Source organism: Tursiops truncatus, chromosome 9 (genome assembly GCF_011762595.2).
Source record: "Tursiops truncatus isolate mTurTru1 chromosome 9, mTurTru1.mat.Y, whole genome shotgun sequence".
NCBI lineage: Eukaryota > Metazoa > Chordata > Mammalia > Artiodactyla > Delphinidae > Tursiops > Tursiops truncatus.
Window position 1 is genome coordinate 10,329,741 of NC_047042.1, and position 17,981 is coordinate 10,347,721.

Consider the following 17,981-nt stretch of genomic DNA (forward strand, 5'->3'; position numbering starts at 1 on the left):
GATCTCTCTTCCTCAACCTCTATCCCTTCCTCCTCTTTCTCCTTCTCTTCCTTTTTCTCAGCACTCCACCCTCAACTATCACATCTGCATGCCTTCATGCCTTTGCAAGGGCTATTCCTTGCCTAGAATGATCTCTCTACCTCTTGGCCCCCAATGCCGGTCCTTCCTTCCCACTGGCCAAGTCTACCTACTGGCTCCTCTTATCCGTGGGTGGTGATCAACTCTGGGCCCCAAAGCCAGGTTTTGTGGTCCCCTTCACTGACACAGGACAAAAAGAAGGAGGTGCTTGTCCCCGCTCCTGCAATGTGAGAGCCTCAGCGGGCAGGGACCAAGCCTTCACCTCTAGATCAGAGTCCCTGGAGACCAGCACAGTCCCCAGAAGGCCTCCAGCACTGTAGGCTTCAGAGAGGCAGGTGAGGCTGTATGTTCTCTTAATGAAATGGAAACTCAAGGTAAATGTAGAAAAGTCTCAGTTTGGGTTATTAGGCCTTTGACCCTTTATCTGTGTTGACTTAGAGGTTTCAACTCATTGGAAGAATCTGACACACATCAAACTAGAAGGTAGCTCTATATTGCTGCAAATCTGAACTGAATGATTTGGTTGTATCTTTCTAGCTGTTTTCTGTAACAATGCTTAGTCACTCTTTAATGGTCTGATATTTAATCTATGGACTAAAGATGCATTTTGATGCCCCAGATGTAATGGACTATTTGACCTGGTAAGAGATGGTTGCACACAACATTTGGGCTCTTCACCTTGGGTGAACTGAGGATGAGCCTGCTACGTGTGTCCCCTCATTCCTATGTCCTGTCTTCCCACCTGGACCCCTGCCCTCCCACTGCCACACTCCCACTGTCTCATTGGTCCCTTTCAGTCAGAACCGCTGCACCTTCATGTTGGCCTCTGGAAGCCCAGACGTTATTACTGTATGAATATCTCCAACCATTTCACTCTGGTCTGCTCAAGTGTGAGTGATTGTGAATTTGGTGGCTTGGGTTCCTTCTTCTACCATTCCAGGAGGCTTCTCTCTAGCAAGATTACTTCATTTAGGCTTTTAAGGCAAAACGTGCTGGAAATAAGGAAGGAAGAAAACCAGCATGCGGTGAGGAAGGTTTATGGAGAAGTTTAGCGGGAAGAACACCAGGGGAGTTGTGTGGCAAAAGGACACAGGTGAAAGAGGAAATGCATTTTAGGAGTGTTGCTGTGAACTGCAGACTCTTTTCTCCAGATTTAAGAAAGGCAAGTAAGAACAGAAGCAATACTGAAATTACTTTCTGATTGTGTAGAGTGCAATTTTGACCATGGTTTCTCTTTAGGGTAGTGTGAACCTGGATGAGCGATGGGGGTAGTCATGGCTTCCAGGGAATTATGTAGTAAAATTAAGATGGCATAATAATAAAATAGCCATTATCATGCAAATATTGACGGAGGCGCACTTGTTCCTAAAGGAACGCCTTTGCGAAGTGGTACGATTGTCATAAGATTATGATACACTTTCACAATTTAGTCTCTCCAAGTAGACTTTCACAGAGCCTATGACTCAAACGTTTATTGCGGTACAAAAGGAGACATAGCTCCTCGGGAAGAACAAAACAGTGATTGAAAATGGCAGCCCACAGTGCAGTTCTTAGCCACACCAGTTCTAAAACCAGAGCAGTCCTGGTGGAAATACGTCTAGATTTAAATAGAAAGCTATACCAATGTGTCACCTGAACCATCTGGATTGCTGACGTGACGGGATCCCTGCAGCTGCTCTGGGCAGATCTGGGTGGCCTTCTGGCCCCAGCACAGCTTGTCCTGGCTCTGCCGCATTGCCGCAGAGGAGAAAGCACCAGCCAGAAGGGCTAACCAGGGGAGTCAGCTAGTTCTCCTGGAGCCCTGCTTTTCCTTCAGTGCCCATCGGTCTCCAACTTTGGCTGCAAAGGCTTTCCCCACGGGAAACTCCCAGAATAAGCCATTCAGTTCACAGCTGTCACCAAGACACCACCATGTCCATTCCCAGAGGAGAAATGCACTGCAATCCCTAATTCGAAGCCTTCTCATTATACCGCACACCTGGCTGTACCAGACACGTGCCTGGCCCTTCACGTGTGCTTTCTCAGTCTTCATGGGGTCACCGGTGGGGATTGTACATTAACTTCCTTTTATAGTTGAAGGAACAGAGCCTTAGAGTCCAAGGGCCACACCGGGTAGACACTGAGTCCACAGGCCTCTCACTGGGAAGCCACCTGCTGAAGGGTGGGGAAAGGAGGCAAACTCTGCCCCCTGACCTGTGTACATTTCATCTTGCCACTCTCAAGGGGTGCTGTTAAAAACTTTGTTAATCAACTATACTCTAATATAAAATAAAAATTAAAAAAAAACCTTACAGCACGACTAGGTGCTTAGATTTGCTGTTATGTGTAACCGGGGGCCACTGTGTTTTTTTAATTTGGGAGGACGTGATGGAAAAGGATTGGGAAATGATGTACTGAGAAGGGGTTTGAGGTTCGCTCTTCTGACAAATGCAGGGAGTGATGAAACCAGAGCAGGTAGCAGTCAGGGTGTGAATCTGGAAGCGAGGGCAGAGATGGGGAAGGGGCTGAACGTGAGGGTCTGAGCTGCAGGCGATGCATGACCAGTGGTTCGGAGTGGGCAGGAAGCCACGGCAAAACAGAGCAGTCGGAATGACTGCAGATTTCTGGTTTATGCCTGGACAGCTGCAGAAGGCTGTGATCATGACCGTGATTACATGACTTGACACAAGGGTGGGTAGAGAAAGGAGGTCCGTTTGGGAGAAACTCTCTTGGCTGTAATCAGCTGTCCTTCCAGACCCACTACTCTATTGTTCCTGCTAGCAATGGGGAGTGACAATGAACAGGGAGCTACACGTAACAGGTCTGGGCCAGAGATCAAAATAAAGATACCTTCCAGGCAGAATCAATACCTCGCTGCAAGGCAAGCCCTGATTCTGAAGGACTTCTTTCTTCTTTAACTTTTATTGGAGTCTAGTTGATTCAGTTTCAGGTGTACAGCAAAGTGAATCAGTTATACATATACATATATCCACTCTTTTTTAGATTCTTTTCCCATATAGGCCATTACAGAGTATTGAGTAGAGTTCCCTGTGCTATACAGTAGGTCCTTATTAGTTATCTATTTCATAGGTAGTAGTGTGTAGATGTCAGTCCCAATGTCCCAATTTATCCCTCCCCCCACCCACTTACCCCCTGGTAACCATAAGTTTGTTTGGGGAGCACATAGTCAACAAAGACTGTGGTAGCTCCTGAAGGCTTCAGACTGGCCCGCTGAGCCCAACTGCACACATTAGAATATAACATTTGAGTTACTATAACAATAAAACATCGAAAGATTTTGTCAGGATAGGTAAAGCTAAAATTTCACTAGTTCTTTCTTTGGTCAGTGTTAAAATTTGCATCTTTACCCTTCTCATATTACAGCAATTATTACTATAGTCAAATAGCCAAGTGCCCTCTTGGGCGAAATTATGCAGGGACCATAGGAAACGAGTCAGGAGTTATTTTCTTCTGTATTTTATCATGTTTGTAACTCCTTGGAGAACACAGAAAGTATTTGTTTTGAATGTTTCTAATTTGGGGGTACTTTCAAAATCTGATTGAATCAGACCTTTAAAATATCATATAAATCAATAGCAATTACCTAATTCTAAATTGAATCATAACTCTGAAAGAAATGTGCGATTAGAACAGATCCCAGACAATCAGTGATATACCTCTACTTTCATAAAAGGAAGTAATAAAAGGTAAACATAAAGAGAAAAATGGAAAAACCAAAACAAAACCTCATTTATTATTTTAACTCCCACTTGGAATGACCTTCTGTGGTACTTCAAGATTTAATGTTCAAAGTTTATAAAGTTATTTTTATTTTAAGAACGTCTAATTTACCAATTAGATTAATGTGTTTATTGCTACCTAGAGACCATGAAGAGCTTATTTGTGATTCGTAACAAAACTTCTCTAACCTTCTGGATAATGGCCTGAATTCTGCATTTTTATACTATAGCAAGAGGATCTTTGATGCTTCGATTTGCATACACTTTGATAGTTACATTAGAACATTCTGTACATCCAGTCTCTTCCTGTTCCTTAATTTGGCACTTGTTCTATCAAACAGGTTTGAAAATGCAAATTATTTCACATTAAAAATATAAATTTTTATAGCATATTATATACAGTTTTAATGCATTCAGACTCCTATAATTCATTATTGTTTTAATTTATCTGATTTTTTTGTGTGCCCTGAGTCCACAGTCCAATCATTTGCAAACTCAATTAAGCTTTGTCTCAATGAATTTTTACTTTTTGACAAATCGTTACATTTGTACAGAAATACATTCTTAGTATATTATTCATTCATTTGATACATTTGCAAAATGGAAATTCATCCGTTTTCTGAAAGCACCGAGGTATCGCTAGTCTAAGAGGAATATTGTGGAGCGGGATCGTCTCCAGTTTGCACTTGAAAACATGTCAGTTTTCTAAAGTGCTGAACTTTTAGTTTAGTTTTTTTTTTTTTTTTGCGGTACGCGGGCCTCTCGCTGCTGTGGCCTCTCCCATTGCGGAGCACAGGCTCTGGACGCGCAGGCTCAGCGGCCATGGCTCACGGGCCCAGCCGCTCCACGGCATGTGGGATCTTCCCGGACCGGGGCACGAACCCGTGTCCCCTGCATCGGCAGGCGGACTCTCAACCACTGCGCCGCCAGGGAAGCCCCTTTTAGTTATTTTGAATATGACTTGGCAAACTATCCGTTTATTCTAGGACGTTGGAACTTCACCAACTTTGAATACACTTTCACTCAATTATAACATTTTATGTATTTTACAGAGCTGATTTTACATTATAATACCTGTCTAATGATATTTAAAGTGTGTCTTCATACTGCTCATGAAGACAATTATGTTAAATGGTTTGTTATTTGAGCCGAATGTACAGGAAATGCTCTAAATGTCCCAGAAATCTTGGAGAACTGCCTTGAAAGGAATGGTACTAGTGCTAGATTAATTTACACACAAATCCCACTTTTTCACACTGGCTCATGCAGAATGAAGACAGAGTCATGAGGTTTCATATTATCCTTAATATTTATTTCCTTGACTCTAAAAAGATAAAAGAAACACCTTCAAGGTGTGTTTATGCCTGCACCATTTTGAGCTGATACTGTATTATGACCCTGAATCATGTCTATTTCTCATTTAGTTAAAACCCAAAAGAACAAAATGGGTATGTAGTAAGGAAGGACTCTTCCACTGAACTTCCAGTGTAGACTGGGGCATACAGTCAGCAATTATATCTAATATTCATTGCTACTGCAAGTTCTCACCTCTTTTGTTCTTACTGGCATTTGGGAAGTCATATTAGGTACCACTAGCTGGAGCCCATCGCTTTATCCCCACATCAAGCCTGGCCATGTGCTTTATGATAAATGATGCCATTTGTGGGATAGCGGAAGATGCTGGCATGACTAGGGCAAAGGAGGGCCTGCTGGGGAGGATGGAGAAGTAGGGTTGAGGGATGTGGTGGGTTTTGTTGGGGTTTGGCAGCTGGGCAGAGAGGTTTCAGCTGATGTAGCATGAAAGCACAGCCATGAGGCTTGGGGGCACATGGTAGCAGGATTGCGTTCAAGGCATTTTGTCTGGGATCAGCATGCAGGATGGATTAGAGTGCAGAAGAGCGGGGGAGGTAAGTACTAAGGAAAAGGAACTCTCTTGCTGGGAGTTTCATCATGCTTAACGCAAAGTCAAGGGTCAGCAACCACATAACATAAAGTCTTGTCCCCTCTACGTCTGGTAGTATCAAACCTCCTGACTCTACTCATTCTGCATGTGCCAATGCAAAAATAGGGACATTTGTGTCATTTCCCAGGGCAGAGACACCATAAGTAGAGGACAGACACTGAGGTTTCATCTCCAATCTCTATTCTTTGGAGTACAGTAGGTCTTATAAAATGTTTATTAAGTGAATGAAAATGAGAGTTTTCACCTGGAAAAAAATGGGAGCAAAACATGCTAGAGGATAGTTTTTCGTGAGCTACAAGTCAAATGATAATAGACAACTTTAGGGGGACTTCCCTGGTGGTCCAGTGGTTAAGAATCCGCCTTCCAATGCAGGGGACGCGGGTTCAAGCCCTGGTCAGATCCCACATGCCACGGGGCAACTAAGCCTGCGCGCTCTACAGCCTGTGCGTCACATCTAAGGAGCCCGCGTGCCGCAACTACTACTAAGCCTGCGTGCTCTGGAACCCACACACCACAACTAGAGAGAAGCCTGCGTGCCGCCACAAAAGATCCCGCGATCCACAACTAAAGACCCGATGCAGCCAAATAAATAAACAAATAAATAAAATATTTTTTAAAAAATAGACAACTTTAGGTTCCTGGCCATGTGTCATCTCCTCTGAGCACCAGGCAGCTGGAACAATAGACTATTCCATTTCCTTTCAGAAGTGTTATGCTGAATGAATACCTGCTATGAACCAGAAAATGCATGAAGGGATTTTTGCACTTAGCACTCTCCAGTACCCATGTGGGAGGGGAAAGGGTACATTATAGGTAGTCCGTGCATTCCTTTGGGTGGCAAATATGAGGCCCATGTAGATATTTCCTCATGCACCAGTATGGGACCTACGAAAAATTCCTTCCATAACTGCAAAAATGACTTATTTTCAAAGAGAGCGGAAAACTTTAGAAAATATAAAATAAGATACATGATGATGAGTTTATACATCCAGAAATGTCAGTAGATCAGGAATGAAGGAAACAGATTGGTAGTAGTAATGCATCGTTCCCATCCCGAGGAATCCCCCAACACACTGGGGAACAAGAAGCCTTGAAGAACTGGGTTAAGCAAAGCCCAAACTGGACAGCAGGATACAGAAGGGGCAACCTTCACAAAGTTGGAAAGCGCCTGGAGGAGCCAGGGAGAGAAAGTTAAGGGCCACGGGCTGGTGTGGGTGGCTGCTACCCAACTGCTCTATAGCTCACTACTCACTGTCTTTTAAGCACCTCATTCAATCCACATCTTTCACATATGGCACATTTCTAAGTGAGGCAATGCAGCACAAGAGCAAAGCAGTTGAATTCCGCTTCATCCCGAGCAACAGGAATGGGAAAGGTACTCACGCTCCACAAAGTAAGAGCTGGCGTCAATCTTCCAGATGATCTGGCCCCGATGAGAACCAGTGACTCCACGGTTCTTATAGTCCAGAAAGTTTTCCGACAAGACCTCATCTATATTCCCAGGAAAGAAAGAAAGCAGAGTAGAGAAACACATCAGCTAACAGCAGATTTACAAAAAAATAATAAAAGAGCAAAGATATTAATGCCACCTCCAGCTCAACAGAAGAAAAAGCACCTGGAATCATAGAATCAGGGAATTCTAATTTTAGAATTTTAATGCAGGAATCTCTTCCCCTCTCCTCAACACTCCTGGCAAGTGATCATCTAGCTGGTTCTTGAACACCTCCAGAGACAGAAAAAATTGCTGCTACAGCAGTTCATTTCACTTTTTCTTCTTTATTTGCCTGTGCCGTGCAGCATGCGGGATCTTAGTTCCCCAACCAGGGATCGAACCCAAGCCCCCTGCAGTGGAAGCTCAAGAGTCTTAACTGCTAGACCGCCAGGCAGTTCCCTCATTTCACTTTTGAATAACTCTTACACGTGGGGAATCTCAGTGTGAAAATCTCCCTCCTAAAGCTTTCATTAACTGGTCCCTATTTGGGTGTGAGAATGAGGCATAAAGAAAACATCCAATTGTACTTTCTATCTGGGGCCCTGTTCGCATGGGCTCCATCCTATGTGATCTCTTCTCCAGTGTGGACACCCATCAACATCCAACACTTGGGGACCATCCATGCATTTATCCATCCATCCTTCATGCAGCCATGTCTGTTCATTCAACAGACACTTATCGAGATCCAACCATCTGCCAGGCTGGGAAGGTGCAGGGGCCACGGTGTTGGGCAAAACCTTTCTGAACTGAAACCACAAACAACTGAGGACACAGACTTTAAACACTAAGTAAAGAAATAAGTGCATTATTACAACTTGTAAGAGGGGAGAGGAAGGAAAAGAATGGACTGCTCTGACAAGAAGCTACAAGTAGGAAGGCCAACAGGGGGTCAGGGGAGAGCTGAGGGATGAGAAGGCGCTGCCAGGGTGGGGATGGAGGGTGGGTGTGTGAAGGGTGGAGCAAGGCCCCCATGGGGTGTCCAAGGCCCAAGGGGGGCAGAGCCTACCCTGTGCGAGCACTGAGAGGAGCTGCGGGGGGTGGGGACTGTGCTCCTCCCATCTCCTGCGCTTCCTCTGCTTGTTACATTGCAACCCATCAACATCCTTCTTCAAGCTGGTGCCCAGAGAACAAGGCAGCATCCTTAGAGAGGACAGATCTGTGAAGACCGAGCCGACTGCCTCCCCCTTGGTTCCAGACCTCATGTTCTCAGTGCAGGCGAAGACAAGGATATGAATTTTACCTTAATCTTCGATGGGGCCCTTGCAGTTCCCACTTCACCCAGAAAGGAGCCATCTGAGCTAAATGGATCTGAAGCTGTGAGACAACCATGTTCTGACAGTCCAAATCCACTGCGCTGGTTGGGGGGAAAGCCAGAACTCAGGAGCTCCCGAGGGGAGGCCCAGAGCCCCAGCTCTGCAGAGAGGGGCTAGGTCATGGTTGCCCTCTTTGCAGCTGAGATATTCTGAGGTTCACTTCCTGCAGCTGGATGGATTTGGAAAACAGAGGAGGAGGTGAAAGAGGGCAGAGCTTATAGCGAAAGGACCCAGCTCCAAGGACCTTTGCGCCATTTACCAATACTGTCATTTCTACAGCTGCAGGCCCTCATCTGCGAGATGGGGGGTGGTAATAACTGGGACCTCGTGGGGGTGGGGGGCATGGATTACGTGAGATGACTGGTAAGCGTGCTTGTGACCTGCTAAGTCAATTGCACATTTTTGGCTGCCTCTTCTTTGGCCGAGATGATCAGGCAGAGTAACACCGTCTCTGCCTCATTAACAGCAGGAACTGTTTGTATCCCTTGGAAAATCACTTGTTTGCAAAATTCGTCTGTCTTTATAATCACAGTGTGTGCTCACAGCCCTGTTTGGGCTGCTAAGATGATTGCATAATACGTCTTTTACAGTAATTCCCTCATTTCTGCAAAAAAAGGCATAATGTTTTCCTAGCTCCCTAGGTCTTCAGTACCCAGATAGAAATTTGCCTCATTATGGCAATTCTCCAAGGAGAGGTATTTTCCTGAATTTATCCACTCTGATCACCAGAATATTCACTTTAATAGTCATGATCAGGTATCCATATAGAGTAACACCTAGAAAGGGGGTGTTCATTCATGCACTAGGTAAATATGTATTGAGTATTTATACTCCACTCTAGCTAGTATGCTAAACCCTGGGGATATACTGCTGAACAAGACAGGGCTTATGTTCTCAGCAAGTTCTGAATAGATTTGAGGATTTATTCAAGAAAACAGGCAATTTCATTAGAAGATAGTGGGTATAAGAATGGGTTAAATATCAAGGAACCACAAGGGCACAAATGAAAAAAGGATGGGCGTGAGTAAGTGGGAGGAATCAGAAAAAAATCCAAAGAAAATGGCAAAGTAACACACATTTTAAAGACAACAAGATACATTTCGCTGTACAGGTTTAAACACGTTTTCAGAGACTGCCAGTTGGTTCTAATGAGTATCCCATTCCCTTATTATAACAGTAACACTTCATAGCAAATATCACGCAAGAAAATAGAAGAGTCGGTATTCTTGCCTGGACCATCTGTGCTGAGAAGTCAGCTCCCTCCCCCAAGGCATGTATTGCCAATTGTTAGAAGTTACTAATCTTTGCTTGGGAATCCAAGTGTATTGTCAGGGTCAGATGCAGGAAAACAGAATCAGACCAGATATTTTATGCACTAAGGGATTTTATGTAGAGAATTAGGTGCTAGACAAATGGACGCTAGGCACAGCCTCAGCAACTGCCTCTCCACCCACACAGAGAGTGACCAGCTAGTGGCAAGCTGAGTAGGCTCCTGCCAATACCACCGGGCTGCCTGTTCACAGCCAGGAAGCGAGTGAGGGGACGCTAGGACGCCGTGATAGAAAAGCTTAATTTCTCAGAGCCATGCTTGTGGCAACCACAGGCTAAACATCAGGAGGAACCACCCAGCTCACTTCCGCCTTCCCAAACTTGCACAGGTGCGTCTAAATGAAGGGACCAAATTTGCATCTGGAACATGGCTGCACAGGAGACTGAGAGACGTAATTTTCAGGGACCAGAGTCTACACTAGAGGAAGGCACTGGAGAAGAGAAGAGAACTGGGATGGATGATGGGGACCAAGCCTTGCCCTCCATCACACTGAGGAATGGCAGCCCCCTGGCTCCCTACTACGAGGTTCCCTTTTCTGCATCCTTTGTCATGGTACAAATTTTTGTAGGAGCAATGTTTGTGTGGTTACAGGGATATCTACAGCCACCTTGAGAGAAGTAGTTAGGGTACCATTACTAGCTATGGGATCTTAGGCATTATACTTAACCCCTTTGTGTCTTTGCTTCCTCACCACAAAATGGGGATAATATTAATCCCAACCTCAAAGTCTGTTGTGAGCAATATATGAACTAATACAGGTAATGGTCTCAGAACAGTGTTAGACATCTAATAAGCAGCTATTTATATTTATAGTATGGGCTAAAAATACGGCCCTCTATGGCAAAGCTCCATGATACTGTGCAAAACCACTAGTAACCTGAAACATTAGCTTAGGCCAGTACTATTTAAATTTTTCGCATTACTCATTCTGTACAGAACATACAGAGATGTATTAAGTTTCTCAAAAAAGGACTGCATTTGCTGGATGATACTTTTTTCTTCCAGTATGAAGAATCCTACCTCCTGCTCCACAGTTTACAATAGAGAAAAGATCTTTGCAAAATTTTGAGTCACAAAGTTCTAGTGACGCTTACAGAAACAAGCACATCTAAGAAACCAGGAGTATTTATCTTGCTTTGTCTTCAAAATGAAAACTAGAGCTGTGCTTCCTACACTTTAATCTACAATAGAAGAGTATACAACAAAGACTATTGCTGTTGAGAACAGAATGGGCAAGTGAGCACAGAAGCAATTAAAGGAAGAGTTGATCCACTACCTAAGCCCAACAGAAAAAATACAACATTGCTTCCATTTCGCAGAGGAACTCGTGCCTTCTGATAACCAATCTCAGAAGAATCTCCAAGGATTCTCCCACTATCTCTAGACTATGGATTTACCAAATAGCAGGCCAGGAGATCTGGGGAGAATCTACTTGCCTTTCAAAGGCAAGTACAAAGCCAAGGATGTACAATCTCTATTCTCTTGTACTAGGAAGGGAATCTAAGGATAAATGGCAGGGGAGGTCCTACATATCAGTGCCACTCTGTTTTCTGCTGCTTTTCCCTCAGATTGTTTATTTGAACACAAGTATTCTCACTGGTTGTGCCATAATTAGGAAGCACAGCTTCAGCTCTTCTGTATTCTAATAGAGTGCCTGATGTACAAGAAAATCTTCAGTTCTTCAAGAGTTGATGTCCATAAGGAAGCATTCTGGGAGTTTCTGTGTGCAGGTGTCTAGCCAGAGAGAAAAGTTTAGCTTTCATCCTAAATCATTACATTTTAAGGCTCAGCATATTAAATGCTTCTTAAGGGCAAGGGTTGGGTTTCTATTCTATAACTTCCCATAACTCCTAATGTGTGGTTTTCCACAGTGGAACACCTGACAGGCAAATATTGGGAAATAAGAAAGTGTTTCTTGCTCATGAAAGTATAGGAAATGCTGGGTTACACCAAGTAAAGTGTGCTGCTTACCCCAAGCTTCTCAAATCTTTAATGTATATTGTGAGTCTCTAAAGTGGGGCAATGTAGGCAGATTTTTCCATCCTTATTTAACCATAGAACTATTTCCCCATGGAGCGATAACTGAAATCCACTGAAACTAATGTGTAGGATATGAGTGCTATTCATGTGGCTATTATATTCATGCCTTCATCCATCATTGCATTATCCTACTATAGTGTATGAGTTTTGGTGAAAAATGGATTAGGAAGCCAGAGATCTGATTGAGAAACACTTCTAGAAAAAAAGGTCAAAAATATACAAGAAAGACTAAGGGATATTGAGGATAAAAGGAAAAGTGTTCATATCTGGAAAATCAAAGTCCTGGAAGACCAAAGGAATATGAAACTACACTGGATGAACTACCAGTCTGTTGGAAAAAGAGATATTGATGAGATTAAAAAAATAAATGGGGGTGAATATGGTGGTCTAGACAGGGCTTCTCAACCTTGGCACTGTTGATATATTGGGCTGGATAACTCTGTTATCTTTGTTGTGGTGGAGCTGTCCTGTGCATTATAGGCTGTTTGGTGGCATCTCTGGCTTCTACCTTGCAGATGCCAGAAACACCTCCTACAACGTGACATCCAAAAATGTCTTCAGATATTACCAAATGTCCACTGGGAGGCAAAATTACCCTTGATTGAGACCCACTGGACTATGATTGAAAGCAGTCCATAAGAACAATAAAAAATGTATAACGTTGAAGTCAACAGATCTAATGGAAAGCAGAAAAGAAGAATCAAAGAAACAAAAAGAAAACACAGTAAATAAAGAATCTAAAGAAAGATGGCAAAAATAAGTCCTAATAGAACAGTAAGTATAATAAATATAAATGTGCTATTCTAGCCAATTAAAAGTCAGAGATACCCAGATCAGAATAAAAAAGCACACACAAAGAGCTACTCTTAAAAAAAGATAAAGGTCGAAAATAAAGAAAAGACAGATCAAGTAAATATGAAGCAGAAGAAAACAGAGAGACTAGCAGCCTTAAATAGTTAAAAAAAAAACAACATTCAAGGCAAAGAATAGCACAAGGGGCACTGGCAGATCTGTAATAATAACTTGTAAGAAACTGTAGAGGAAAAAGATGTAAATATCATGAACGTTCATGCACTTAGTAATCAGCATCAAATCTGCAAAGTATAAAACTTACAGAAGCAAAGGTAGAAATAGATGAACCAATTAAAACAAAATTTTTGGCTAGTGATTTTGAGATACTCTATTCAAAAATGGAAAAGACAGAAAATTAGAATATACAATTTATGTGATTGAACTGAAATACACACACACACATGAGAGAGAGGGAGAGAGAGAGAGGATCCTTGCTTTGTGAGTTACCCTATGAACTGAAACTTGTACATATCCGAATTGTGTCCTGTTTTGCATGGTTCTATGGGAACTGTTACCACTGTATATTTATATAACATAAAAATATTTATATATAAATATTATATACATGTATATTAAACCTTTGTATATATTGATATCTATGTATAAGATATCTATATCTCTCTCTATATGAGATATTCTCTATCTCTAGATAGGTGACAGATAGGTAGATAGGTAGAGTGAACCTTATTCACAACAAAAATACACTTTATGATCATACATGGAATATTTATAAACATTGAACAGGGATAGGTCACAGAAGTCTCAAAAAATTAAAAAAATAATCAGTTTGATACAGACCATAATCTCTAACCTCACACAGATAGGGCAACCAAAAGGTATGGAAGAGAATTCATGTCCTCAGGCATCAGTCTATGGAGATCCTTCAAAGATGCCATTTTAGGAAATTTTAAATCTTAATTTTGCTCTGAGTTATCATCTCTTGATTTGTTGAAATTTAAATGCATGAATGTACTCTAGCTTCATTATGATTTAAATTACTGAGCAAATTCTAGCATGGTATAGGGATAGCATGGTATAGCATGGTATAATAATGATATGATTTATTAAAATGCTAAATTTATCAGAAGGCTAGTTTTGCGAATTATGAGCATATTATGCCCACTTTACCTATTCAATTATATTTTCATAATTTTAATTGCATACTTACTTCATGTTTCAGCAGTTTTAATAAAGGCTCCTTCCAACAGAGTCACAGCAATGGCTATTAAAAAAAATTGATCATCCTAAAGAGGGTTTTAAGATATTAAGGTCTTTAAAATACTGGAATGTAAAATGAAGAGGTGAAAATACTTGAATAGATCTGCTCTAATTAATTTAGCATTCTTATGGTTAGAGGTCTTGCATTCTTCAAGTTATGTATCCCAACCCAGTTATACAATACTGTTCCCTCAGTGTGCTGAATCTTTAACACTAAGTATAGGACTCACAAATAATTAGCTTTTACTTGTCGAAGTCCAGTAGGCATTACTGAATGAATAATTGCAAAACTATTTCCTAGGAATACGGATGACTAGCGAAGCTGCCACGAAGTACTTGTTTTTGACCAAATCACAAGCTTCTGCCTGTTTACTGGCAATTAAGATTTCTTTCCAGGTCCCTGTGGGTTTGGTAAGAAGCTTTTGTCTATAACATACAACTGAAACAACTGAGCACACGTCTAAGGGCCATGGTTAGGCTGAATGAAGCCTGGGAATTAGGGTCATTTGCCATAATGCATCCAGAGACTAGAGCTACCTGACAAGTTAAATCAAGACGCATTTATTGATGAACAGGCAGTAAACGCACAGTATCTCGTCAATTCCATTCAATGATCCTGAGCAAGTTATGTCTCTATTTTGAAGGTAAGGAGGCTGACGTTCTGATGACTACCTGGCTGAGGCCACACATCCAGCCAGTGGCAGAGTATGATTCTAAGCCAGGTCAAGCTGTCACTGAAACCCCAGGATCTTTCCCCTTTCTGTGTCACTAGGGGAGAGAAAACTTCATCACGCTCCTCCAGTTCAGGAACCACTCCATAAATGAGGGCAACCAAATGCAATCTCGCTGTGAAAGTAATGGTAATACTTTTATTGTCCCATTGCTGGGTTCCTGGCTGAAGACAGCACTGGTGACTCGGTGACAGTGTCAGTGAGCAGGGCCACACATCCCCTTCCAAATACAGATATCTCACTCACTATGGCAGGAGAAAAGTCACGTTTGTCCGGAGAGCTCTGGAGGGCAGAGCTGAAAGCATCACAAACCTGGCCTCATGGGGACATTTAGGTTGCCCACTGATGTGGAATGGCCCATACGTGATATTGCACCCAAATGTGCCAAGATGTCCTCATGGTCACTGTGGGGTCTGCCGCCAGGGTAGGCAGCTGTGTGGCATTGGGAACCACTGACTTGGCATTTCCTCAATTGTAAAATGACAGATTAAATGAAATCACAGAGCTCTATGATTTGCTCTTTGGCAAGGCACGGCAAATCTGGAAGGTGAGTTACTAAGGACACACCAATGATGAACTTTTAAGATTCATGGAGAATTTTGGATTTGGAAGTTGCTTTTGAAATGCTATTCTGCCGAAAGTGTTAGCATTTTTGCATTAAATCACTTCACAGTTATATATGTGCAGCTACTGTGAGAAGAATAAACTGTCAAATTGAGATTCTCAGAGGATGAACCGTGTTTACTTCTGTCTCAGTCAAAATGTCATGTTAACACCAGATCTTGTTCATTCATGGAGCTTCCGGACACTTCATCCCGCCGACCATCCCTTCCTTCCTCAGACACCCTCTCTCTCGTCTTCTGTGACGTGGTCCCCTGATTCTCATCCTACCTCTCCATCACGCCCCCATCTCCTTTTTGAGCTCCTCTTCTGCCTCTCTCTCTAATAGGGACCTTCTGGTGCTTTCTTTCTACACCCAATCCACGAGTGAATTCTTCTACTCTCAGGGCCAATTATCCCAGATCTACACCGCAGCCTGGATCTAGGGCTGAGCTCCAGATCCATCCATCCCTTCCCCACGGATGAAGGTATCCACCTTTCCCCCTGCCACGCTCTACTCCAGCTGTTCCTTGACTTGAGAGATGCATGCCACTGACACCACTGCAGGAAGGTACAGCTGTGAAGAGCTGCTTCAAAACTAGATCTGGGGCCAAAAATCTAATTGCCTAAGGCGCTGAACAAGTAACCATCATCATTAAAGTAGGGATAGGTGGCAAGGAGTCAAAAGGGGGAAGTTAATGCTTGACTCTAGCCCACTAGAGCCACAGGAATTATGGGATCAGTCAGCCAAACTGAGAGCTTTTGCACAAGAAGCTAGAAAGGTGGATTTCAGCGAGAAGTCTCTACTTTTTGAAATACTGACAACGAACCAAATTTAAAACAATATGGACTAAACAAAATGTGCTTGGTGGTCTGTCCTTTTGCAGGCTCTGTTTGAGATTCATGGTACTCAAACACCGATTCCAGAACTATTTTTAAAGCCAATTTACCTGTTTGGAAGTCCAATTTAGTTGAGCAACCACTATTTGTGTAACAATTTCAAAAATTATGTTTTTCCATCTTTACAGTAGTGTGTGTATTGCAAATCCACTAACCAAACTGATTGCAAAACCTTCAAAAGACCCCAAAAAATTTCCCTGACAGCTAGTTAGGGAATAAGAGCCCCCGAATTTTATCATAAAGATGATCCGGGTTGTAAAATACTCATAACAATCCTTTGGTGTCTTTGATAGTCCATGATGCTAAATCTGGCATTGTGTGTCTGAATGTGCAAATGTTTCGTTGTACAGACTGAATGCAGAAGGCCTGGCCTCTGTTGAACTTGAACCGTCCCCTCACCCCACCAACAATTACAACCCTCACCTGTGGATTTACCAGCGTGAATGTGTCCATTTTCACCACATCTGATTCCACCATGGAAAATAGGTGAAATACATTTTCATGTCAATTTCTCTTCATAATTTCAAATTTGTGAGATTTATTTTCTCCAGTCACTCTCCTTTCAGCCAGCACAGCTATTCCTTAGCCTGTGGTGTGCCTGCTCTCGCTGGCTGTATCATCCATTATGTTTTTGGAATACAAAGCAGTAAGAATCTTGAAAGAGCAGGTGAAAAGAGGTCTACGATCATGTTGAAGACTTAAGTGAAATGACCCCACATACATGTGCATGCCTTGGGTGCGTATACGGTGTTGGATATTGACACATGGATTTGAAAACAAGCTTCTCATATTAACTTACTCATAAGCAGAAGAGCTTCTATAGTTGCAAACGGTAACGACATTTGCGTTCAGCCACACCTCGCCCTGCTATCTCATGATTCTTTTCCATTGAATAGAGCTGGCAGGTGAAGCCACATGTGCGGTCCTCTGTGTGTTAATGTGGTGTATGACACATTTGATGGTGAATGGTGCGTTTTCATGAAATGATCGAGTTTGCTGAAATAGTAAGGCATCCGTAAAAGTGACTTATGAATTAATGTACTTGTTGGATACCCAAACCACACTGCTAAGACCGTTGTTTCCGTGGCACTAAGTGCTGTTCTACTCACCGATGAGGTACATGCCAATCCAGTCCCCAGCGTCCACTTCCTCCTTTATGTCCCAGTGGATCACCAGGTCCTGCGAGTGCCCTATGTTGTAGTAGGAGCTGCTGACCATGAGTGTGGAGCGGCTGTCTGAGGTGACCAGGTCGGTGTCGCTGGTGGAGCGGGGGATGGTGACAGCGCCAGGGGGGCCGGTCCTAATGGCCATGCTGTGGAACTGGCCCGGGTTGTAGCTGTGGCGGAGGGGTTCCTTGCATCGGCGTCGGTTCTGGGAGTTTCTGGATGGAGATGCCATGGCGGCCAGGCCTAAGAACCTGTTCTGGTACAGATTCTGTCGGGGTAAACAGACAGTCAGCAGGGGCGGGAGATGCCGGCTACACCGTCAGTCACTGTTTTCACAGGGAAGGGAGGGTGGGCTGGGGGAAGCCAGCTGGGACAGAGCAGCCCTTTCAGGAAGATTTGAAATAGACATAGAGCATCTTCCTCAGGGCCAATGCTGTAGCTCTGGTTCATGCCGGGAAGGCAAGAACTAAATGCACGCTCACCAAGGGGCCGTGCTTTTGCGCTCTGCTGGGGTCTCAGCCTCCTCTAGCCTGCTTAGTACCAGAAGGCCAGGAATGTCTGCAGAACGGCCCTGGAGGT

The 17,981-nt window shown here is 43.2% G+C and overlaps 1 protein-coding gene across 1 annotated transcript in view; it reads right to left on the minus strand.

Moving 5' to 3' along the window:
• Positions 1 to 17,664, minus strand: part of HECW1 (HECT, C2 and WW domain containing E3 ubiquitin protein ligase 1) — a 256,280-nt gene extending 238,616 nt beyond the window's left edge. Inside the window, exons 1-2 of the mRNA XM_019940665.3 lie at positions 17,346 to 17,664; positions 7,144 to 7,251 (exon numbers count right to left, since the gene is read on the minus strand). Of these exons, the coding sequence (XP_019796224.2) occupies positions 7,144 to 7,251; positions 17,346 to 17,634 (397 nt within the window). The 5' untranslated portion in view covers positions 17,635 to 17,664. The remainder of the gene's footprint in view (positions 1 to 7,143; positions 7,252 to 17,345) is intronic.
• Between the last annotated feature and the right edge of the window lie 317 nt (positions 17,665 to 17,981).